Source organism: Asterias rubens, chromosome 7, assembly GCF_902459465.1.
Source record: "Asterias rubens chromosome 7, eAstRub1.3, whole genome shotgun sequence".
Classification (NCBI taxonomy): Eukaryota; Metazoa; Echinodermata; class Asteroidea; order Forcipulatida; family Asteriidae; genus Asterias; species Asterias rubens.
Window position 1 is genome coordinate 8,136,408 of NC_047068.1, and position 17,367 is coordinate 8,153,774.

The 17,367-nt window shown below is 36.9% G+C and overlaps 1 protein-coding gene across 6 annotated transcripts in view; it reads right to left on the reverse strand.

Annotated features, from left to right (window-relative positions):
- Positions 1-17,367, reverse strand: part of LOC117292374 (RNA binding protein fox-1 homolog 3-like) — a 64,288-nt gene that overhangs the window by 25,840 nt on the left and 21,081 nt on the right. For all 6 annotated transcript variants that reach the window (XM_033774402.1, XM_033774403.1, XM_033774400.1 and 3 more), the window contains exons 3-4: positions 8,288-8,455; positions 7,870-7,923 (exon numbers count right to left, since the gene is read on the reverse strand). In XM_033774402.1, coding sequence (XP_033630293.1) covers positions 7,870-7,923; positions 8,288-8,455 — 222 coding nt within the window. The remainder of the gene's footprint in view (positions 1-7,869; positions 7,924-8,287; positions 8,456-17,367) is intronic.

Sequence of the window (17,367 nt, forward strand, 5' to 3'; positions counted from 1 at the left end):
CTTTTTTGAGACCCTTAGAAAAATATACAAAAGTTACGTGATTTGATTTATTCACAAAAAGATAACTTATTCTATAAAATTGCTTGATTCACATCCCACTTTAATAGCACCATCTCTCATAAGTTTTGAACAAACATGACGACCAAGATTCTTCACAAAGTTGTCAATGCTTTGTTGTTTTAGTATAACCCATTTAGAGCACTTCTACAATGAATCAAACACAGACCCCCCCCCCCTTCCTTAATGTTCATGTCCCTTGCACTTCTGTCCACCCACCTTCAGTAGTCTTGATACAGATTGATGCAAATTCAACTGCACGGCTTTGGAAATGAGACATTTTTAGAATGCCAATGCACTTTTAGAGCAGTACTTCGTAAGAAAACAAAAACCCAGAAACCAAGTGCTTCAGTGCATTTGAAACCACTGATGAGTAGTAGCTGCCAGATGTTCATGTAACTCTCCATTCCATCTCACCCCCCCCCCTCATTAGTTTCAAGTGATACTGAAATGAAGTGCAGACTAACGTTCACGTAAGTGTTAGAGGCGTTTGAATAAAAAATAGCAAAACTCTGAGCTCAACTCTAAGCTCAACAAAATCATGAAAATTTCCCCTAAAGCATATTAGGAAATTATGCAGGCGGGTAAGACAATCAAGAAGAAGATGGGTTTATCAATCATGTGACACTGTATTGCGGCAACCGACATGGGACTTGTGTTTGTATAGCTCTGCCAATCTGGGTACCGGGTGAAAAAATGTGTTCATGCTCAGTGATAGTACGAGAATGATAGAGACCAGCTTTGTTGCACAGCCATGGCTCAGGCTTGTTATTAAAAAAAAGGTATCAGTTTCTTTCATTAAGAGAGTGGATGGGATGGGGTTGGGGGAGGAGTTTACCCCCTCATGAGTCATAGAATGAACAGGGAGAGTTATGTGGGTCAATACAAGCATGGGCAAATATCATGTACTCATTATAGCATAGATGAAGCATCAATATCATTATACTCTACATGATTCGAAAGCAATGGGTATGAATCAAGAAAAACTACATTTTGTATAAAATGAAGAACAAAAACCACATACTGATCATCACCGCCGAATCGCGCTTACAGCTCACCTTAAGTAATGCTTCAAAACAAAAACAATTTCCACATCCATCTTGGAATTATTTATGCTATCAATCAAAACTTGCACTCGGCTCTAGCGCCCGTGAACCCAAAAACTCAATAACAAATTTCCTGTTGCAATTCTAAATTCAACGGTGAGTCAGCAAAGATACGGATGGTTACATGATTAAATTAGAAAATTTACAATATAATAAAATGTCCTCGCCAGTTTGCCCACTCGGTCTGTGAGGCATACCAGTACGGGAATGATAATTTGGCGGTAGAATTAATCAAAAACATATTGCAATTAAAACACAGTCATGAATCATTTTAATATCCATAACTATGTATAATAAGGAATGAGAAGTGCTTTAGCAGTGGTTTTTGTGGCGGTGATGAAACAGTGTGTAGCAAGCAGGAATAAATAGCTGTCAATATTGCTGTGGATAAAAAGAGAAGAGGTCAAGCAGTAGAAACACTGAATGCAATCAATGAGTGATCAGAAGGGTGACCTCCCATATGGCTACGGCTTGTGTGTCTGGTACCCTGACCAACCATTAGGGGTACATGCACTGACTCTGAATTGTCTGATACTTGTTTTTTGTTTTTATTAGTGCAAATGGGTCTCGTATCCTGACTTGTAATTGGTGTTACATGCACTGACTTTGAATGGTCTGATCCTTCGTTTTTGTTTTTGGCTTAGTCCGAAAATGGGTCTGGTATCCTAACTTGTAATTGGGGTTACATGCACTGACTTTGAAAAAATTGATTCTTGTTGTTTTGGCCGTTTGTATATAACAAGTCTGGTACCTAGATTGTTCAAAAAATATATAACTTTTTAGGATAACAGTCTAGGATACCGCATAACAAGAGTGATTATTTAACTATTTCTAAGGAATTTTCACTTTTTGTTAAGTTTATCAAGAAAGTGTGCCACACATTTTTTAAAATGGTTTGAAACCTGAACCACCTGGTTTGACCTGTTATCTTGAACACTTGACATATAAAGTCTTGATCAGAGCACCAGACTCTTTCTGGGGTTTAAAGGGCCCCAATTTAAACCTCATATTTCTTTTGAAATTTTCATAAATTGTTTTTTAAAATACATCAAAAAATCATCACAATAAATGTTAGTACTCCACAAACAAGTGTTCAGAACATTGAAAAAGCTCTAATAAAAACAAAAACAATGATTTTTCCAGTGATACATCTTACTTGGGCAGCCATATGGGGGTGTCACCTTCTATAAGGTCAAAGGTCAAGGTGCAAAAATCAGGAGCAGATGCAAGATGCACAATGATCATAAATATTGCATGAGATGGCGCATTACATCATGCCCTCCAACTTCTTAAACAGTGTTTGGAAGGCAATCACAATGCATGTACATGGTGAACACATTTAATTGGCAAAAAATGGTGCAGTTTTGCTACATTTTCAACAACAAAATAAAGCCGGTTTTATCATTTTGTTTTGGTTGCTTCATTTCTTGAGTTTTTGTTTTTTGTCGGAAAAGTTAACAAACAAAAAAACACATTTAGGAGTAACTGTATTAAAATCAGCAAAGAGGCACCATAATATATATATATATACATGTCATAATTCACATAATATGTGTCATCTAATAATATTTTAGAAAAAAACACAAATCACAAATATCGAATGGACAGGAATGGGGAGAGAGATTCACAAAGAATGCCACAAATCAAAAAAAAAAAACATGGCCGGGAGGTTTTTCGTTTCTGGGAGGATCATGCTCATTTTCTAAACATTGAACAGCCCAAAGAAACAGTCACACCTACGACATCCACCATGGATTAATGAAACACTGTGAGTGGTGAATGGTGCACTCTAAGAAAACCCTTGGCTGACCACAACTCACCCCTAAAAAAAAAAAAAAATTAAAAGATTCCTACAGTTTCAATACCCTAGAAAAAAAAATGTACCAACTCAAAGCTTCCAAAATAGCCTGAAAAACAGTTGAACAAATTCTAGTTCCCATTACCTAAAATAGTTATACAGCTTCTAAAATGCCACACAAAAAAGTTTAACAAATCCAACATAGAAAACGGTTACCAAAGTCTACAGTTTTCCTAAAAACTCTGAGCAAAAGGTGAAAAGATCCTATAGGCCTAGTCTCCAAAATACATTGAACTGGATCAATTTATTTAAATCAAGTCAATTCTCTCAAAACTTAACTACTTTAAGTTAGCTTTAAATGCCTTTAAACTAAATCCCATTTCCTAAAATAAAATCTCTCTTATGTTTTTGCCATCAATTTGGATGTACAACCAACCTCTAACAGGAGGCCAGGCATACAAATTGTATCCAATTGTAGCATAATATAGGCGTTTAAATACTCTAGATTATTTTAATCAGCTCATCCATAAATCATCCCTAACTGAACAAATCCAAGAGTTTCCAAACTACCCTAAGAAATAGTGTAACAAATCCTACACTTTCAAATTACCCTATAAAACAGTTGAGCAAATCCTACACTTTCAAATTACCCAAACGCTGAACAAATCCTAAGCGTTTCTAAAATAGTTCAACTAGACACGGACTTACTAGAGAATTCAGGTTTTAATGCCAGCACGTTCTGACTATTATTTCAACCTAGATTAATTGCATTAAGATTAATCATTCATTTGTGCACAAATTTTAAGGCATTTGATAAGTTTTAATTCTTTTCCAACAAACTACCCTCGCTCCCAAATTACATCTTTATCTTGACGCATCAACAAGCCCCAGTAGACCTGGTTATACTTTGAACGCATCAATGCGTCTCAAATGGCTGGCTTATCGAATCAGTAGCACATGACAAACTGGGTTAAGAATGTTACAATGTGCACGAATGGGAGCAGATAACAGCTGGTGTTGACTTTAGCTGGGTCCCCCCCTCCCCTAAAGACCCCACACTGCCCCTCCCACTCCACTCAACAGGAACAACACGTAAGGGAAAGTATCTTCCGAAATGTTGTTGTATTTCTTCCCGACTGTGTTCAAACCAAACTAACAGAAACTGTCATTCTGACACAAAGACTACCCAAATAAATTAATAATAATAGGCCTATTTTAAAAAACAAACTTTCGAAATGTTATATTGATGACTACTAACATTCAAGATTAAGTCTTCGAGAAAGACTCTGCTAGGGTCAGAACGTCAGACCATTAAGACCAAATGTGACCCACTCTGTGAAAATGAGTCAAATGACGCCCAATGCAATATTAAGTTATGGACAGTTTAATGTGGAAAATGTAGTTTAAAAAGAAGAAGATTTTTTTCTTTTATTTTTAAGATCTTTAGTTGCATGGTTAAACTTTAAAACACTTACTTTTAGGCAATAAAGTTATGAATACAACAATTTTGTGATCATACTTATGTCTAATTTGTATCCTTTTTCACACAATGGTAGTTCAAAAAAATATCATTTTACTTGTAATACGTTTTTCAAAGAAAATGGTGTAGTTGCCAATTTCAAACGGGAGTAACTCAGCAACGCGATACACCCCAAAGCTTAGACATATACCAAATTACTGCTGCTGATGTGTTCTTTCCAGCCATGCATATAACTCAATTCTTGAAATTGCCTACATCTGACTCATTTCCACAGAGTGGGTCACAAATTGCATTTTTACCATGGGTACTTTTTTTGTTGGTAAGCACTTTGCAACAGCTTATTACACTTTGTCAAGATTTAATAGCCAGTTCAGTTTTAAGATTCTACCTCCATGGACAAACTGAACAAATGACAAACTGTAAACGCTCTCACCTGATTTATATATTCTAAACTAATTTGTTCAATTCCTTTAAAAAAGTTAAGTTTTCTAAACAAACTATGTGTTAGGTAGTTGTGGTTGCCATTGGGTGGGGAAACCTGAACCACACAAGTGCTCATTCCTATGTGAATTCAAATATGAAAATAAATTAAAACACCGACGTTCACATGATCCAAACACGTATGCACTGCAATCAAAAATAAAACATAACGCAAACAGATGTGCTTTCATATCCCCATGCCATCTAATATTTGTCCCCGATTATTTAAAACACTGACATGCTGCCTAGATTTACTAAGACTTCTGAAATTGGCTCATGTTTTGCTGTAAAGACCATGTTTTATATTTTAAAACTTGCTCAAATTCAAATATTCAAACATTTCTATCACATTGAAATGTTTTATTTATTAGTCTTAATTTGGATCGATGTAAAATAAATTTAAGCCAGGAAGTGGAGAAGAATTTATGAGTTTTCAAAAAGTGTGCTTTCGGTGCAGTGAGAAAAATATACAAATAGAGTGCATTGCAGTGTTCAAAGACATGGCCTAAAGAGTTTAAATGAACTTTGAGTAGTGTATTAACACCAAACAAGTGGGTAAATAATTGAAATGAATGTCTTAAAAGGGAAAGTAAAGAATTTCTTAGAAGATGACACATATTGGTTGTAGAAAACCCGTACCAATTTTATCGTCTGGAATTCTTCCCGCTAGAAATGTTTTGGTTTGTGTTTTCGTTTTTTTTAAGGAGATGAAATTGACAAGAGTGGAAGTAATGGGTGATGGTGCATGACAGTGATAACAGCCATTGATGAATGATCTTTTAAGAAACCTATGTGTCTCTCCGGGTCATGTCAATCATTAATTTCTTAATCAGACTCTCTTTCGGTTTTTTTCTTCTCTTCTCCATCCACAACTTTCTGTCTTTTCTGGTTTTCCTCTCTTTATGTTTTACCCTCGTGCAGTTCAGTTCTCAGTGTAATTAGAATTGGTTATAAAAGCAGCGGCCTAGGCTAGTTTGAGACTTGCGTTATCCTGTCTGGTAAATCCAAAGACCTACCCAAAGGTGTGGCGGCTGGGGGTGGGGCTCGTTCTGTCATTTTTTTTTTCAAAGGGGTTGAAGAACTGACTTAACCAGAGGCAAGTGGCCAGAACAGTTTTACAAAACTGTCTGTAAGACTTTTTTGTGTGTTGATGCCGAGATGGATTTTCTTTTTCTGTGAAACTACTTTTTCAAAAATTGTTTGAGAAAGTAACATTACTTTTTGCTTATAGATTGTTTCTCCATTATGAAATGGATTCAAGAAATTCTTTTGATATATTATTTTCAGATTGGTCATTGCATCATAGAGAATATTATTGTTGCTTCAAAACTTTTCCTCAACACTTGGTTTCATGGTTGAAATTTAACTGTCCAAAATTTTAGTCACATCATAAGATAAGATGCTACACGACAACTTCTTTCAACTTAAGAAATATGTCACTTTTATCACTCACTCATCAGCAATTTTATGCCGTTATTTTTTTTTCAAGCCGTCCATCCTTACAATGCATACATCATGTACTCGTTCTTCCAGTTTTCATTCAGTTTTATTACTTTACTGATGAAAGAAAGCCACTGGCGGGACATAAACCGTGGAGTCAAGAAGATTTGTATTTCAGCCCAAGGGGACTGTCTGTCTGAAGCAATCAAACTTGGAAGCATTTTATGGGAAAGATAATTCTCTCTCTGAGTCCATTATTTTATAAGGTTGCTGTGGTTGACTCAGAAGCAATGTAATGTGCTTTTTTTTTAGTTGGACACACCAGTGGCTGTCAATGAGACATGAAACGTTTGTGCGCCACACACCCCGAGCAGTTCTTTGAATTTTTAAACCCTTCCCCACTTTGAGTTTTTGTCAAATCCCTGCCCACAGTATTAACAATGAAAACACCTAACATGATTAACAACTCAAGGCAGTCAGTGGGGGGATTTTTATTCAGGCACAAATAAAACAAACTGAGAACTGAAAGTTTCATCATGCACAAACCAAAACAGTAGTCATTCTCCCAAAAATATCATCAACATGTTTTGGGATTTTTTTTCTCGGAGGATGTCCGATTCCCCCTTTCATCCAAACCATGCTTTTGCTCAAGCTATTCCTCAAACTTCTCCTTTTTCATTCAATATTTTGGATGTAAGCTCGCAGTTTGTTTTTCACTGGTTTCTGTAATTCCTCAGCTGAAACTTAAAATAATGATGACATAGATTCTGTCTAGCAATGTTAATGATTTGCACACATACACTTGTGCTGTGTTCGAGAAACAAATAGCAACATTTTGTTTTGTTGATAAAATCAAGTAAAAATAAAAGTTTTCCAGTGCATCATCCGGTGAATCGATAACTTTGCGAATAAAACAGTTATTCCAGTTTCTCAAAAGTAGCATTCCTTTCTTACAATCAGAAATTCTAGAACTTAAAACTTTGAACAAGTCGTGCATTTTGTCAGAAACAGATCAGCTCAGCTGAACAGTGAAAGCGAAACTAAAACCCATCCTTAAGCAGTTGCCAAAAGCCCTTCAGATTGGACCCCCCACTTCCGTCCATGGCCAAATACCGCCTCAAATACACTATCCAGCAATAAAGAAAGTAACTTTTTCAGAAACAGCCGCCATTTTTGTTCCGTTTCGAATTGCCAAAGAGAAGTTCGAGGAACTTGAGTGTCTCAAAGCGAGTAACTAATCCAAGAACTCATAACTCATGCTCTCACGCACGCTCTTGGGTTTACCCTTGAGTAAAGACATGCATCAGTCCGAGGGAAGGGGAAAAAAAATTTAAAAATAAAGTCAAAGAAATTCCAAACAAAAAAAGAAGCCATTTTTGATGCAAACCAGAACCATACAGTCCAGCATGCGCATTCTGGTTGTTTTCGTTCACACGACATGCGAAAGGAGGAAAGGGGTCACATGACTGAAGGGAGGGGGTCACATGACTGGAACACTGTTGACTCACCTTTGACCCCCGTTCATTGAAGATGATCTCTACATCTATGATTGGACCGAAAGGCTGTAAAAAAATGACAAAAACTAAATGGTTTAATAATGAAGCAAAATAAGATCCATTTGTTAAGAGCTTGACTAGGTAAAGTCACAAACTTTGTATTATATTTTAGTGTTGGTTTTTTCACAGAACATGGGAAAGTACTGAGTAACAGAACTAACACACATCAACGTATAAGGGTAAAATCCAAATGAATATAACTTACAAATAAAATTACAAATCTTTTGAGTTTAGTTTCCAGATTTTGATTAACTACTTCAGAATTAGGTAGATAACTTCAAAGGCTTATTTGAACTTGGGTAAACTCCATGAATTATCAAGTATCGTTATTAGAAACTGTGAGATACAAATTAACAAAATTAGTTCTCACCCCAAAAAGGACCCTTAAGTCTGGATCCCTAAACCTGAATGGTATATTTGATACATGAAGCCTCTTTGGTGATTCACCAGGCTTTGCTGCAGGTAATACAGGCACTGCAGCCTGGCCGACTTCACCCGCTGGGGGCGCTTGTGACGTCTGTGGCTGTGGCTGCTCACCCTGTATGCAGAAAAACAAAAAGAAAGAGAGAAGGAATTATAAACACTTGCTGACTTTTTTTTTTCATCTTAAGGCTGGAGAAATACAAATTCTCAGCAATGATAAGAAAAGATAGGAGGAAGCTATAAATTAATAGTAAACTTGCGGGTACAATCATGTGTAAATCTCTTTTGTGGGAGTGTTGGCTCTGAAAAGAGCTGGTGTGGTCTCAACGTTTCGAATAGTATACATTCTGTTCGTCTTGAGACAAGACTCAAGACGAAACGTGATTTGAAAGTTAAATCAACAAATCTTCAATTAAATGGTATTTTTGATTTGGGGGAGAATCTATAACTTTTGTCATATTTGAACTGCTGATATCCAACGCTCCATTACAAATGTTATAAGCTACTTGATCCTTGACCTGTGTTCTTGCCTCCTGTTGAGGTAATGGCTGGTATTCCAAGCTACTGCCAAGGACAGTTAAGATTGCAATAATCAGTTCACATAAGGATAAATTAAGAACAGAACAAAATCCCTCCAGCATACTTCTTCAAAGTATTCTTCTCTCATATCCAAAAGGTCTAATAAATATTCACAAAGACAATCACTCTTATTGAGCTGAAAAACATTTGAATCACAACTTCTTGATACACAACATTCTCCCCTGATCAAATGCTAGTCAAACATCCGAGTACAGATCATAGTTCTCTCAAAATAGTCCAGCTGGCTAGCTCAGTGTTAAAAAGCATCCCTATTTAAAATGACTTATGGACTAATGCAAAAGCTGACAGACTAGTGAATTTACAAGCTAACTGGTCCTGCTGGCGAGTTACTTAAAAAGTTTAAGATAAACCCTGAATACACCTCAGTACCGTCTTCATAAAAGAATCTGAATACAGCCTTTGGTGTTTTGAGCTTATCTTACAATTTGGTACAAACAAAACCAACCGTAAATTCAACAACTCCGATCATAAACTGTAGAGCGTCTTCTTCAATATTCCACGGATATTCCGACCACAAATTTGCGAAAGACGTTTGCAGAGGAGTAACCAGATCTCTAAGTCAAGTCTATGACAGAAGGTTCTTGAATACTGTCATCAAATACTACCTGTCTAAAAGGTAAGTACATACACTGTGCAGTATGCTCTGTTTCACAGCACTTGTAATGAAAGGTAGGATAGCGGACTCGTCAAATATGACCCGGATGAGAAATAAGACCTGTTAGCATTTCCATCTATCTGTTTATATAGACCATGTAGGGCTTGATTTTCATAATGGACCACAGGCTTGAGGGCAGTAGTTTTAGTGTTGGGCCAGTAAACTTATGACTGGACAAGTCCGGTGGTTGTCTTAAGATGGCTTGCACACGACTTCATTAACCACCATCTTTGATGACACGTGTACGCGTAAAGGCTGTCATTGGCTGAGAGTTGTGAAATATGGCGGTCGATGATGCTATGTGCAATCCATATTTACCTAACTCTGTGTAATATCCTGTTCAAATGTTATCTTTGAGTCTGTTAAAATAACTGTCAATTCTGTTCCACAAAGTGTACTTTTTCAATTTAGATATCCACAAACAACAAACCTGTATAACTATAAGCTCTTACTTGTTTCATTTGCACAATAAAAATAAAAATACACTTTTATGAATTAAAAAAAAAAAAAAAAAAAAATCACTTTTAAGCTTTACAGCTTTTGGACAAGAAAAAACCAAAAACAAACATGGGGAGACTGGCGCCATCATCAGTTTTTCACTCCCTAAATTGACTCTTTCACTCAACACCATTATTTTTAGCAACCAATGTTGCCGCATATCAGTAACAAACATTAAGCTCTTAGGTGACGTACAAAAAGTGGAAAGTATGGCAAATAGCTCTAGCGCCAAGATACCCGGTTGATGCTTGGTGACGCCAGCTCCCATGCTAATGGTCTCCATTCAAACCTTGTTTGATATCCTGTCTGAATATGATATTCACTCGGACTGGTAGATCAGTCATGGTAAGGTTATTTTGGATCAGCTATTAAAATTTATGGCAATTTGGTAAAAAGGAAGATGGGCCTTGCAAGAGGCAATTTTTACAGGCATCTTGGAGGCAACCAACTGCAGTGCATGCTGAAGGAGCACTTTGGTAGCATATGAGTCATTTTAACAAACAATTACGATCCACAAGAAAAACATAGCCCCGTCGTAAGCTAAGCAAAAAGTGAGTGGGGTACCAGTCGAACCAATGTTTAACTGTATGGTATTTGGGTTGGTAACATATTTCTGCTAAGCAATATAGTCTATACTTACTAAGTTTTGATGCTTACAGGCTTTATGAAATTGGGCCCTGATCTGTAAACTACCACTCAAATTTATCAAATGCTGTAATTCTTTTAAGCACACATGATTTCAATATCTATTTTTCACTGTACCCTTTCCTTCTCTTTCAAAACCTAAAATAATACACATCATATCTAATGATCAACCGTCCCATATGGACCATCTGCAGCCAGCCTGGCCATCCAACCCATCACAGTGAAAAGCCAGGTTGTGTCCCAGTATGGCACCTCAGCCAGGCTAGCTCAGTAAACACAACCATCTGTAATACCATCCTATATGATTCTTCTACTCCATGACTGACTGAGTTCCTTAATAATCAACTCCGCTGACCCTCGTCGACCTCCGTCCCACAAGAAGTTTGTGCCCTTTAGGCTTTTATAGGGACGGTATAGCTACCTCCTTCCCCTGAGGGTAAACTCCTCCCCCACCAAAAAGTATCTATCAACATTGAGTATTAGAGGGCAACAATTTTTTAATATCCTAGAATATTATCCCGTCAGGAAAAAAAAAGGCAGCATGCTCCACGGAATCTTGTGGCTAAGGTCAGGCGGCCATGTGTGGCGAGGGAAGACAATTTTGACGACGGGACCATCTGGCTTTGGATGTTGTATCAATCCTCCCTGGTATCCACTATCCATCCCCTGGTATCCCTTGCCAGAATTAATAACCCGAGTTTCACATAAGATGCAAAGACCCGACATTTTTTCTTCTTTTTCATTTGTACACAGAGGTTTGCAATCAACACTAGGGCCCAATTTCCAAGAGCTGCCAAGCACAAAAATTTGCTTAGCATGAAAATTCGCCCTTGATAAAACAATATTACCAACCAAATTTCCATATGTTGCATATTGCTTGTTACTGGTATTCAGCTCTTGTTTGCTTATCCTGAAAATTACGTGGAAACTTTGTTGGTTATCCTGTTTTTATCAAGGAAGAAATTTCATGCTAAGCAAATTTGTTTGCTAAGCAGCTCTATGAAATTGGGCCCAGATGGATCTCATATAAAAACCATTCGGAATAATTCAAATTACTGTCTGAATGCGTACGTGCATTTCGACAAGTAAAGCAAACTTTGTATGCATGGTTAAACTAATAAACCTCAACGCTATCTAAACTCCTTCATATCATTCTTAAGTGAAACTAATTGGTCCGCAGACAAAACAAATTTTATGGGATTTTTTAAGAGTCTAAGAGAACACATAAAATCCTGCGGAGAAAAGATTTCTAACACAAATTTAGATCATGGCGTGTACTCAAATGGTTTCTAAGAATGTATTTGTGTGAATTGTAGAGAAAAAGTTAGTAGGATACCAGTTGCAGAGGTATGTTTTTTTGGCTGACAAACTTTTTTCATGGTAAGTTAGCACAATTATTTTGTTTCAAGCTAATATTTGCGCTTAAGTAGCTCTATGAAATTGAGCCCCAGGAAAAATCCTCCGGTAAATTCATACCAATGGTTGTATTTGCATCCTATTTAGGAATTATTCTTCCTTCGGATTTTCGGTGATTTCTCCAAAACGTGACAAAACTTTTAGATGTTAGTTTTATTGTGTACATCTACATCTGTATAGGATTAAAACAATCAAACTTTCCCTTTAACCTTTTAAAAGTAGACATGTTGCTAACATTACTGAATGTCTATCCATTTGATTAAGACAAAATTTAGTTGATTAGTCTCTGAATCAGTTGATGGAGTCGCTACAGTGCAGTGCGGCAGACGGCAGACTCTAGGCTATTATACCTTGAATAAAGTGATAAATATTCACGTACCATCAAATCTAGCAGAGCAGTCCTGAGACTGACAGTAACTACGTGCTGTGTGTTTGAAATCTTTGCGAATGAAATGTTTTTTTTAATGTTGCCACAACTTCACGACGTACATCACATGGTCACAACAAAGCCCAAAGGTAAATTGGCATCACGCAGACTGAGTACATAGCATACTTTCAAAGTTTAGCAAGTTCAGATGCTGCCAAACACCTCATCATTTAATCATTTATTGAATCCATTTTTAATATCAATGAAAAAGGGCACACTTAAAATGTAGCGCTAGCTGAACCAATGTACTTCAAAGTGAATTTTGTTCTCAAAATAGTTTTTATTATCAACAGCTGCAGCAAATAATGTTCACAAGACAAAAAATTAATCATCGATTCAAACATTTTGTTTTCGTTTCAAGAAAAACTGATGTCTACTTTTCACAAATTGCAGGCCTCCAATTGACCAATGGCACCCACAGCAATTGCTGCGGTGCCCTTTGCAAAGTTCCAATACAAATTTACATTTCCCTGAAAGAGGTGCCCTTCACCAGAGCGAAGATGGCCTGTAATAATTTCTGTGAAAAATCTAACAAGAAAGAAAGGATACACAGAATTTCAAATATCACATAGGCCTACGTATATCGCAAAAAAATGTTTCCAAAGACTATATTCAATGTGACATTCTACATCCAATGTTAATCGTCAAATATTTCCAGCTTGATTCTAACAGCTCCACAATTACAGAGAAAGTACATGACGTGGCAGAGTAACACCACACGGCCCAAGCCAGGTGTGTGTAATTGCCAACGATGGAGGAACGCATGAATATTTAACAGCCACATGTTAATTTACTTTCAACTCATCCAAAAGTGCAATGGGGGTGATTACTATTTGATATCCGTTGCCTGTGTACAAAGGGCAATGGTGTGAGAAAAGACTTTATTATATGACAATGGTTTTCCAGAGACTTTCAGTGCATTAAAGGCACTGGACACTATTGGTAATTACTCAATAATTGTTAGCATAAAAACTTTAATTGTTAGCAAAAATTATAATTGTTACCAAACTTACTTGGTAACAAGCAATATTGAGAGCTATTGTAGTATACAATATTGTGAGAAACGGCTCCCTCTGCAGTAAACAAAGTTTGTGAGAAAGAGGTAATTTCTCACTCAAATAATATAAGACTTCAGCTTAAGCCCTTTATTAGGCATCTGAAAGCACACAAAATAATGCAACAAGGGTCTGTTTACTTCCATTGTTTTCTTGCAAATTTGATGACAAATTGAGTACAAATTTTCACAGATTTGTTATTTTGAGTGTGTGTTGGGATACACCAAGTGAGAATACTGGTCTTTGACAATTACCAAAGGTGGCCATTGCCTTTTAAACAACAAATCAAAGCCGCAGCCGAACTAGCATAGGATGACCAAAGCAGCCCAGCCAATACCATAGAAACAGCCGGGTCCTTTGGAACAAAGCCTCATTTACTTTGTTAGTTGTGCAACAAAAAAATACCACAGTGGTTGGATTTCCTGTGTACACAATCACAACAGTGTTGAATTTGTAAAGCAACCAATCATGGGAGGTACTTAATTTAATTGAAAGTTTGCCAAAAATGTAGAGTTTGGTGGAAACATCTGTTAACACGATTGGGTGTTTTACCAACATTCGGCCGTCCATGCCAATTAGGGTGGTTTGTTTATCAACACTGGAGAGGTCTATAGCAAAGTTAGAATCCACGAATTTGACTATCGTCTGTTGGCTGCAGCGTCAATGTTGAAGAATAAAACTTTTCAGTGTGAAACCTGTAATTCAGAATGGCTTCAGCTTTGTCATGTTGGTCTGCAAGCAAGATTTAAACCAAAATAACTACATACAAATTTATTAAAGCAATAATTTAAATAATATACAAGATATCACAAAGCATTAAAAACGAGTCCAACTGGAAGGAAAGACTAAACAGCTCACCACATATTCACTGATAGCCATCGCCTTTGACGAAACGACTTGTACAAAAAATTACATCAACCAACCTATCGAGCGCAGACAGAAAACCCAACATGAAAAATTAAAATTTTGCACACTTGATTTACGGAGTATGACCATCGAGTAATTCCAAGCAATCGGAATACAAAATGTTGAACACAAGGAAGATACAACATACCGGTCCCATCATTTCTTCTCCCGTCTCCGAAGATTGTGGGAAGACAACAAAATTGAGCCCAGGCTGCCAGAGTCCCGATGCCACCCCTACTCCTTGAGATGTCATGGTGAAGTCTGTCTTTAGCATTCCTCCTCATACCAGTAAATATACTAGCACTCAAGGAGTATGCTCCGATCAAGTTTCACCTCTTTTTCTTCTTCTTCTTCTTCTTAGGATTCTCCCTTCCTTCTCAGAGTTCATAAAAAATACTTAAGATTTTGTCCAGCTCTGCAAACGGGATGTATAATACAGATGTTGTTTGTGATCATATGTCGTCCGAACCTGGGTGTGTGTGTGTGTGTTGGAGTCATTAGGCAGCATGACAAGCCTGCACATGGCAAGATCCTTGCATCTTTGATTAGAAGTAATTGTCTTGTCCCATCGTTGAAACAGTTGCCAAGATGAGGGGCCAAGTCTTGCGTTACACGCAGCCCCAAATTAATAACACAAGAGATGAGACAGTGGAGGCAGCAGTGGAGAGAGAGAGAGGGTGGGGGAGTTAAAGGTCTCAGATGGCCGATGTCATCCATATGGTATCCTGCTCTCATATCTTCCCTCTTCCTCTGTAATCTTGGAAATTTCCGCTTGACGACGATGAAGAATACAAGCATCCCCAAAAACAACTGAGATGCATTTTTCTTTTTTTAATAAGTGAAATACCAAGGCCTTGTGGAAACCAGCAGGATAATTCATTACAGAATACTTTCTGTCACGCACACAGACCAAACATCTTTCCGAGTTTCTTTCTGAACAGTTAAGTTTTATTGTGCAAGATGTTCTCACAATTATGTCTCTATGAACTAATTTGGCTTAATTTTCAATCAGCATTATCGGGATGCTTGGGTAGACAGGCTTTTGGTAAATGCTGTTTAGTTTCACTTGCGTCTAATTTGGCCGGCTTAATATTATTCTTTGTTCTTCTTATTGCTGTTATTGTTAAGTTGTTATTTCTACTGCTTCTGTGGTTTCTTGTTTATTTGTTCATTTGATTTTGTTGGGGGATATTTGTTTGGTTTAAATCTTTGCCTTTGTCCCCTAGCTTATTCCCTCAATCACGGCCCTTCCGTATTTCTTCAATTTCCCATCCCATCCTATCGCTTCAAGCTTCATTCGGGCTTAAATATTTGTAGGGGAATGTTTATTCTTTTAGCATCATTCATTTTTCTGTGTAGTTCATTTATTTTTTTAAGTATTATTTTGTATCTACTTTAGATTTGTCAATTTAAGCTAGGCCAAATAGATAATAACAACAGCAATGCATTGTAAAGGATTTACAACTCCTGATGTTTTGCTTAAAACCTTTTGTAGAGCTCCTCATAATACAACCAGTGTAAGCCGTTATACCCACTTTTATGAAAACAGTACCAAATACTTCTCTGGTCTTTTCTTTTTGAGACGGTTCTGTTTATTTTTGTTATAAGTATCATGAGTGAAATAAGAACTTCAAACAAACAAACATTTACAATCTAAGGATGCAAATTACACCATGGGATGAACGAAAAAATGCATTTTGACCTTGTTTTTTTTCTTCCACATGTAAAATGAGCCAAATGTTCTTTGAAAAACATATAATGATAATGCCAAAGGTAGATTGCCTCTGGGCTTCCAAACGAACTGCAGAGCACAGCAAGGAACATTGAACAAGCTTGGTAGTAAGTAGGCCAGACATGGCCGACCTTTCACCATGTTTATACTAAATTAAGAAAGCTGAACTTAAAAGACCCAGTTTGCTCTTTGAGGCAAAACTTGCAGAGAGCACAACACCAACAGATCTTTTGATGCCTGCGCATACTTACACAGACATCGCTGAGATATACAATGAATATTAACCGATGACGAAGCTATAAAAAAAAACATATGCTTTGCAGCTTTGCGGCTTAAGAAAAAAAATATATATATGATCGCACATACGTGGATGTCTCTATCAAAACTCACTTTTGTTGATTGTTGAAACACTTGACAGGTTTGGAACATCTGCCCATCAACAACCAAACAAAGTCAACTTTCATAACGATGCCTTGATACTTCGTATAAACAATATGCCGCTAGATAAACTGGTATATATAAAGTTACTGTCATACAAGTCTTGTTTTTATCATCAACGGAATCAAATTTTCATTAATCAGCCAGGGCCCGATTTCATAGAGCAGCTTGAGCACAAAAGTAGCTTACCACAAAAAAAAAATGCTTACCAGATTAAGGTTACCATCCCACATTCCATGTACCTTTTGTGACTGGTATCCTGCTCATTTTTGCTTAGCAGAAAATTGTTAAGCAATATTATCTGCGTAAGCAACTCCATGACATTGATGCCTTGAATATTCCGACAGAAGGAAAAACAGAACAAGAGCCTGATGATATCTGCAATTGTTTTGATGATTGTTAATGATACTACTTGTGTCTTTACTGATCAATTTCAAAAACATTTATATCTTCTTCTTTTTCTTCTTTTCCTGGCTTTGTTTAGGTTCATAAACCGAGCTACTTTAAAGATTCATTTTGCTCATCCTGAAATACCGAGTCAAACCAATCTTCTAATACCATCATTCGTAAAATGTATACATGTGCTAATCGCCACTAACCCCGTTCTTGTTTACTTTTGTCACAAACCTTTACTTCAAGTTTTATTTGCATTGTC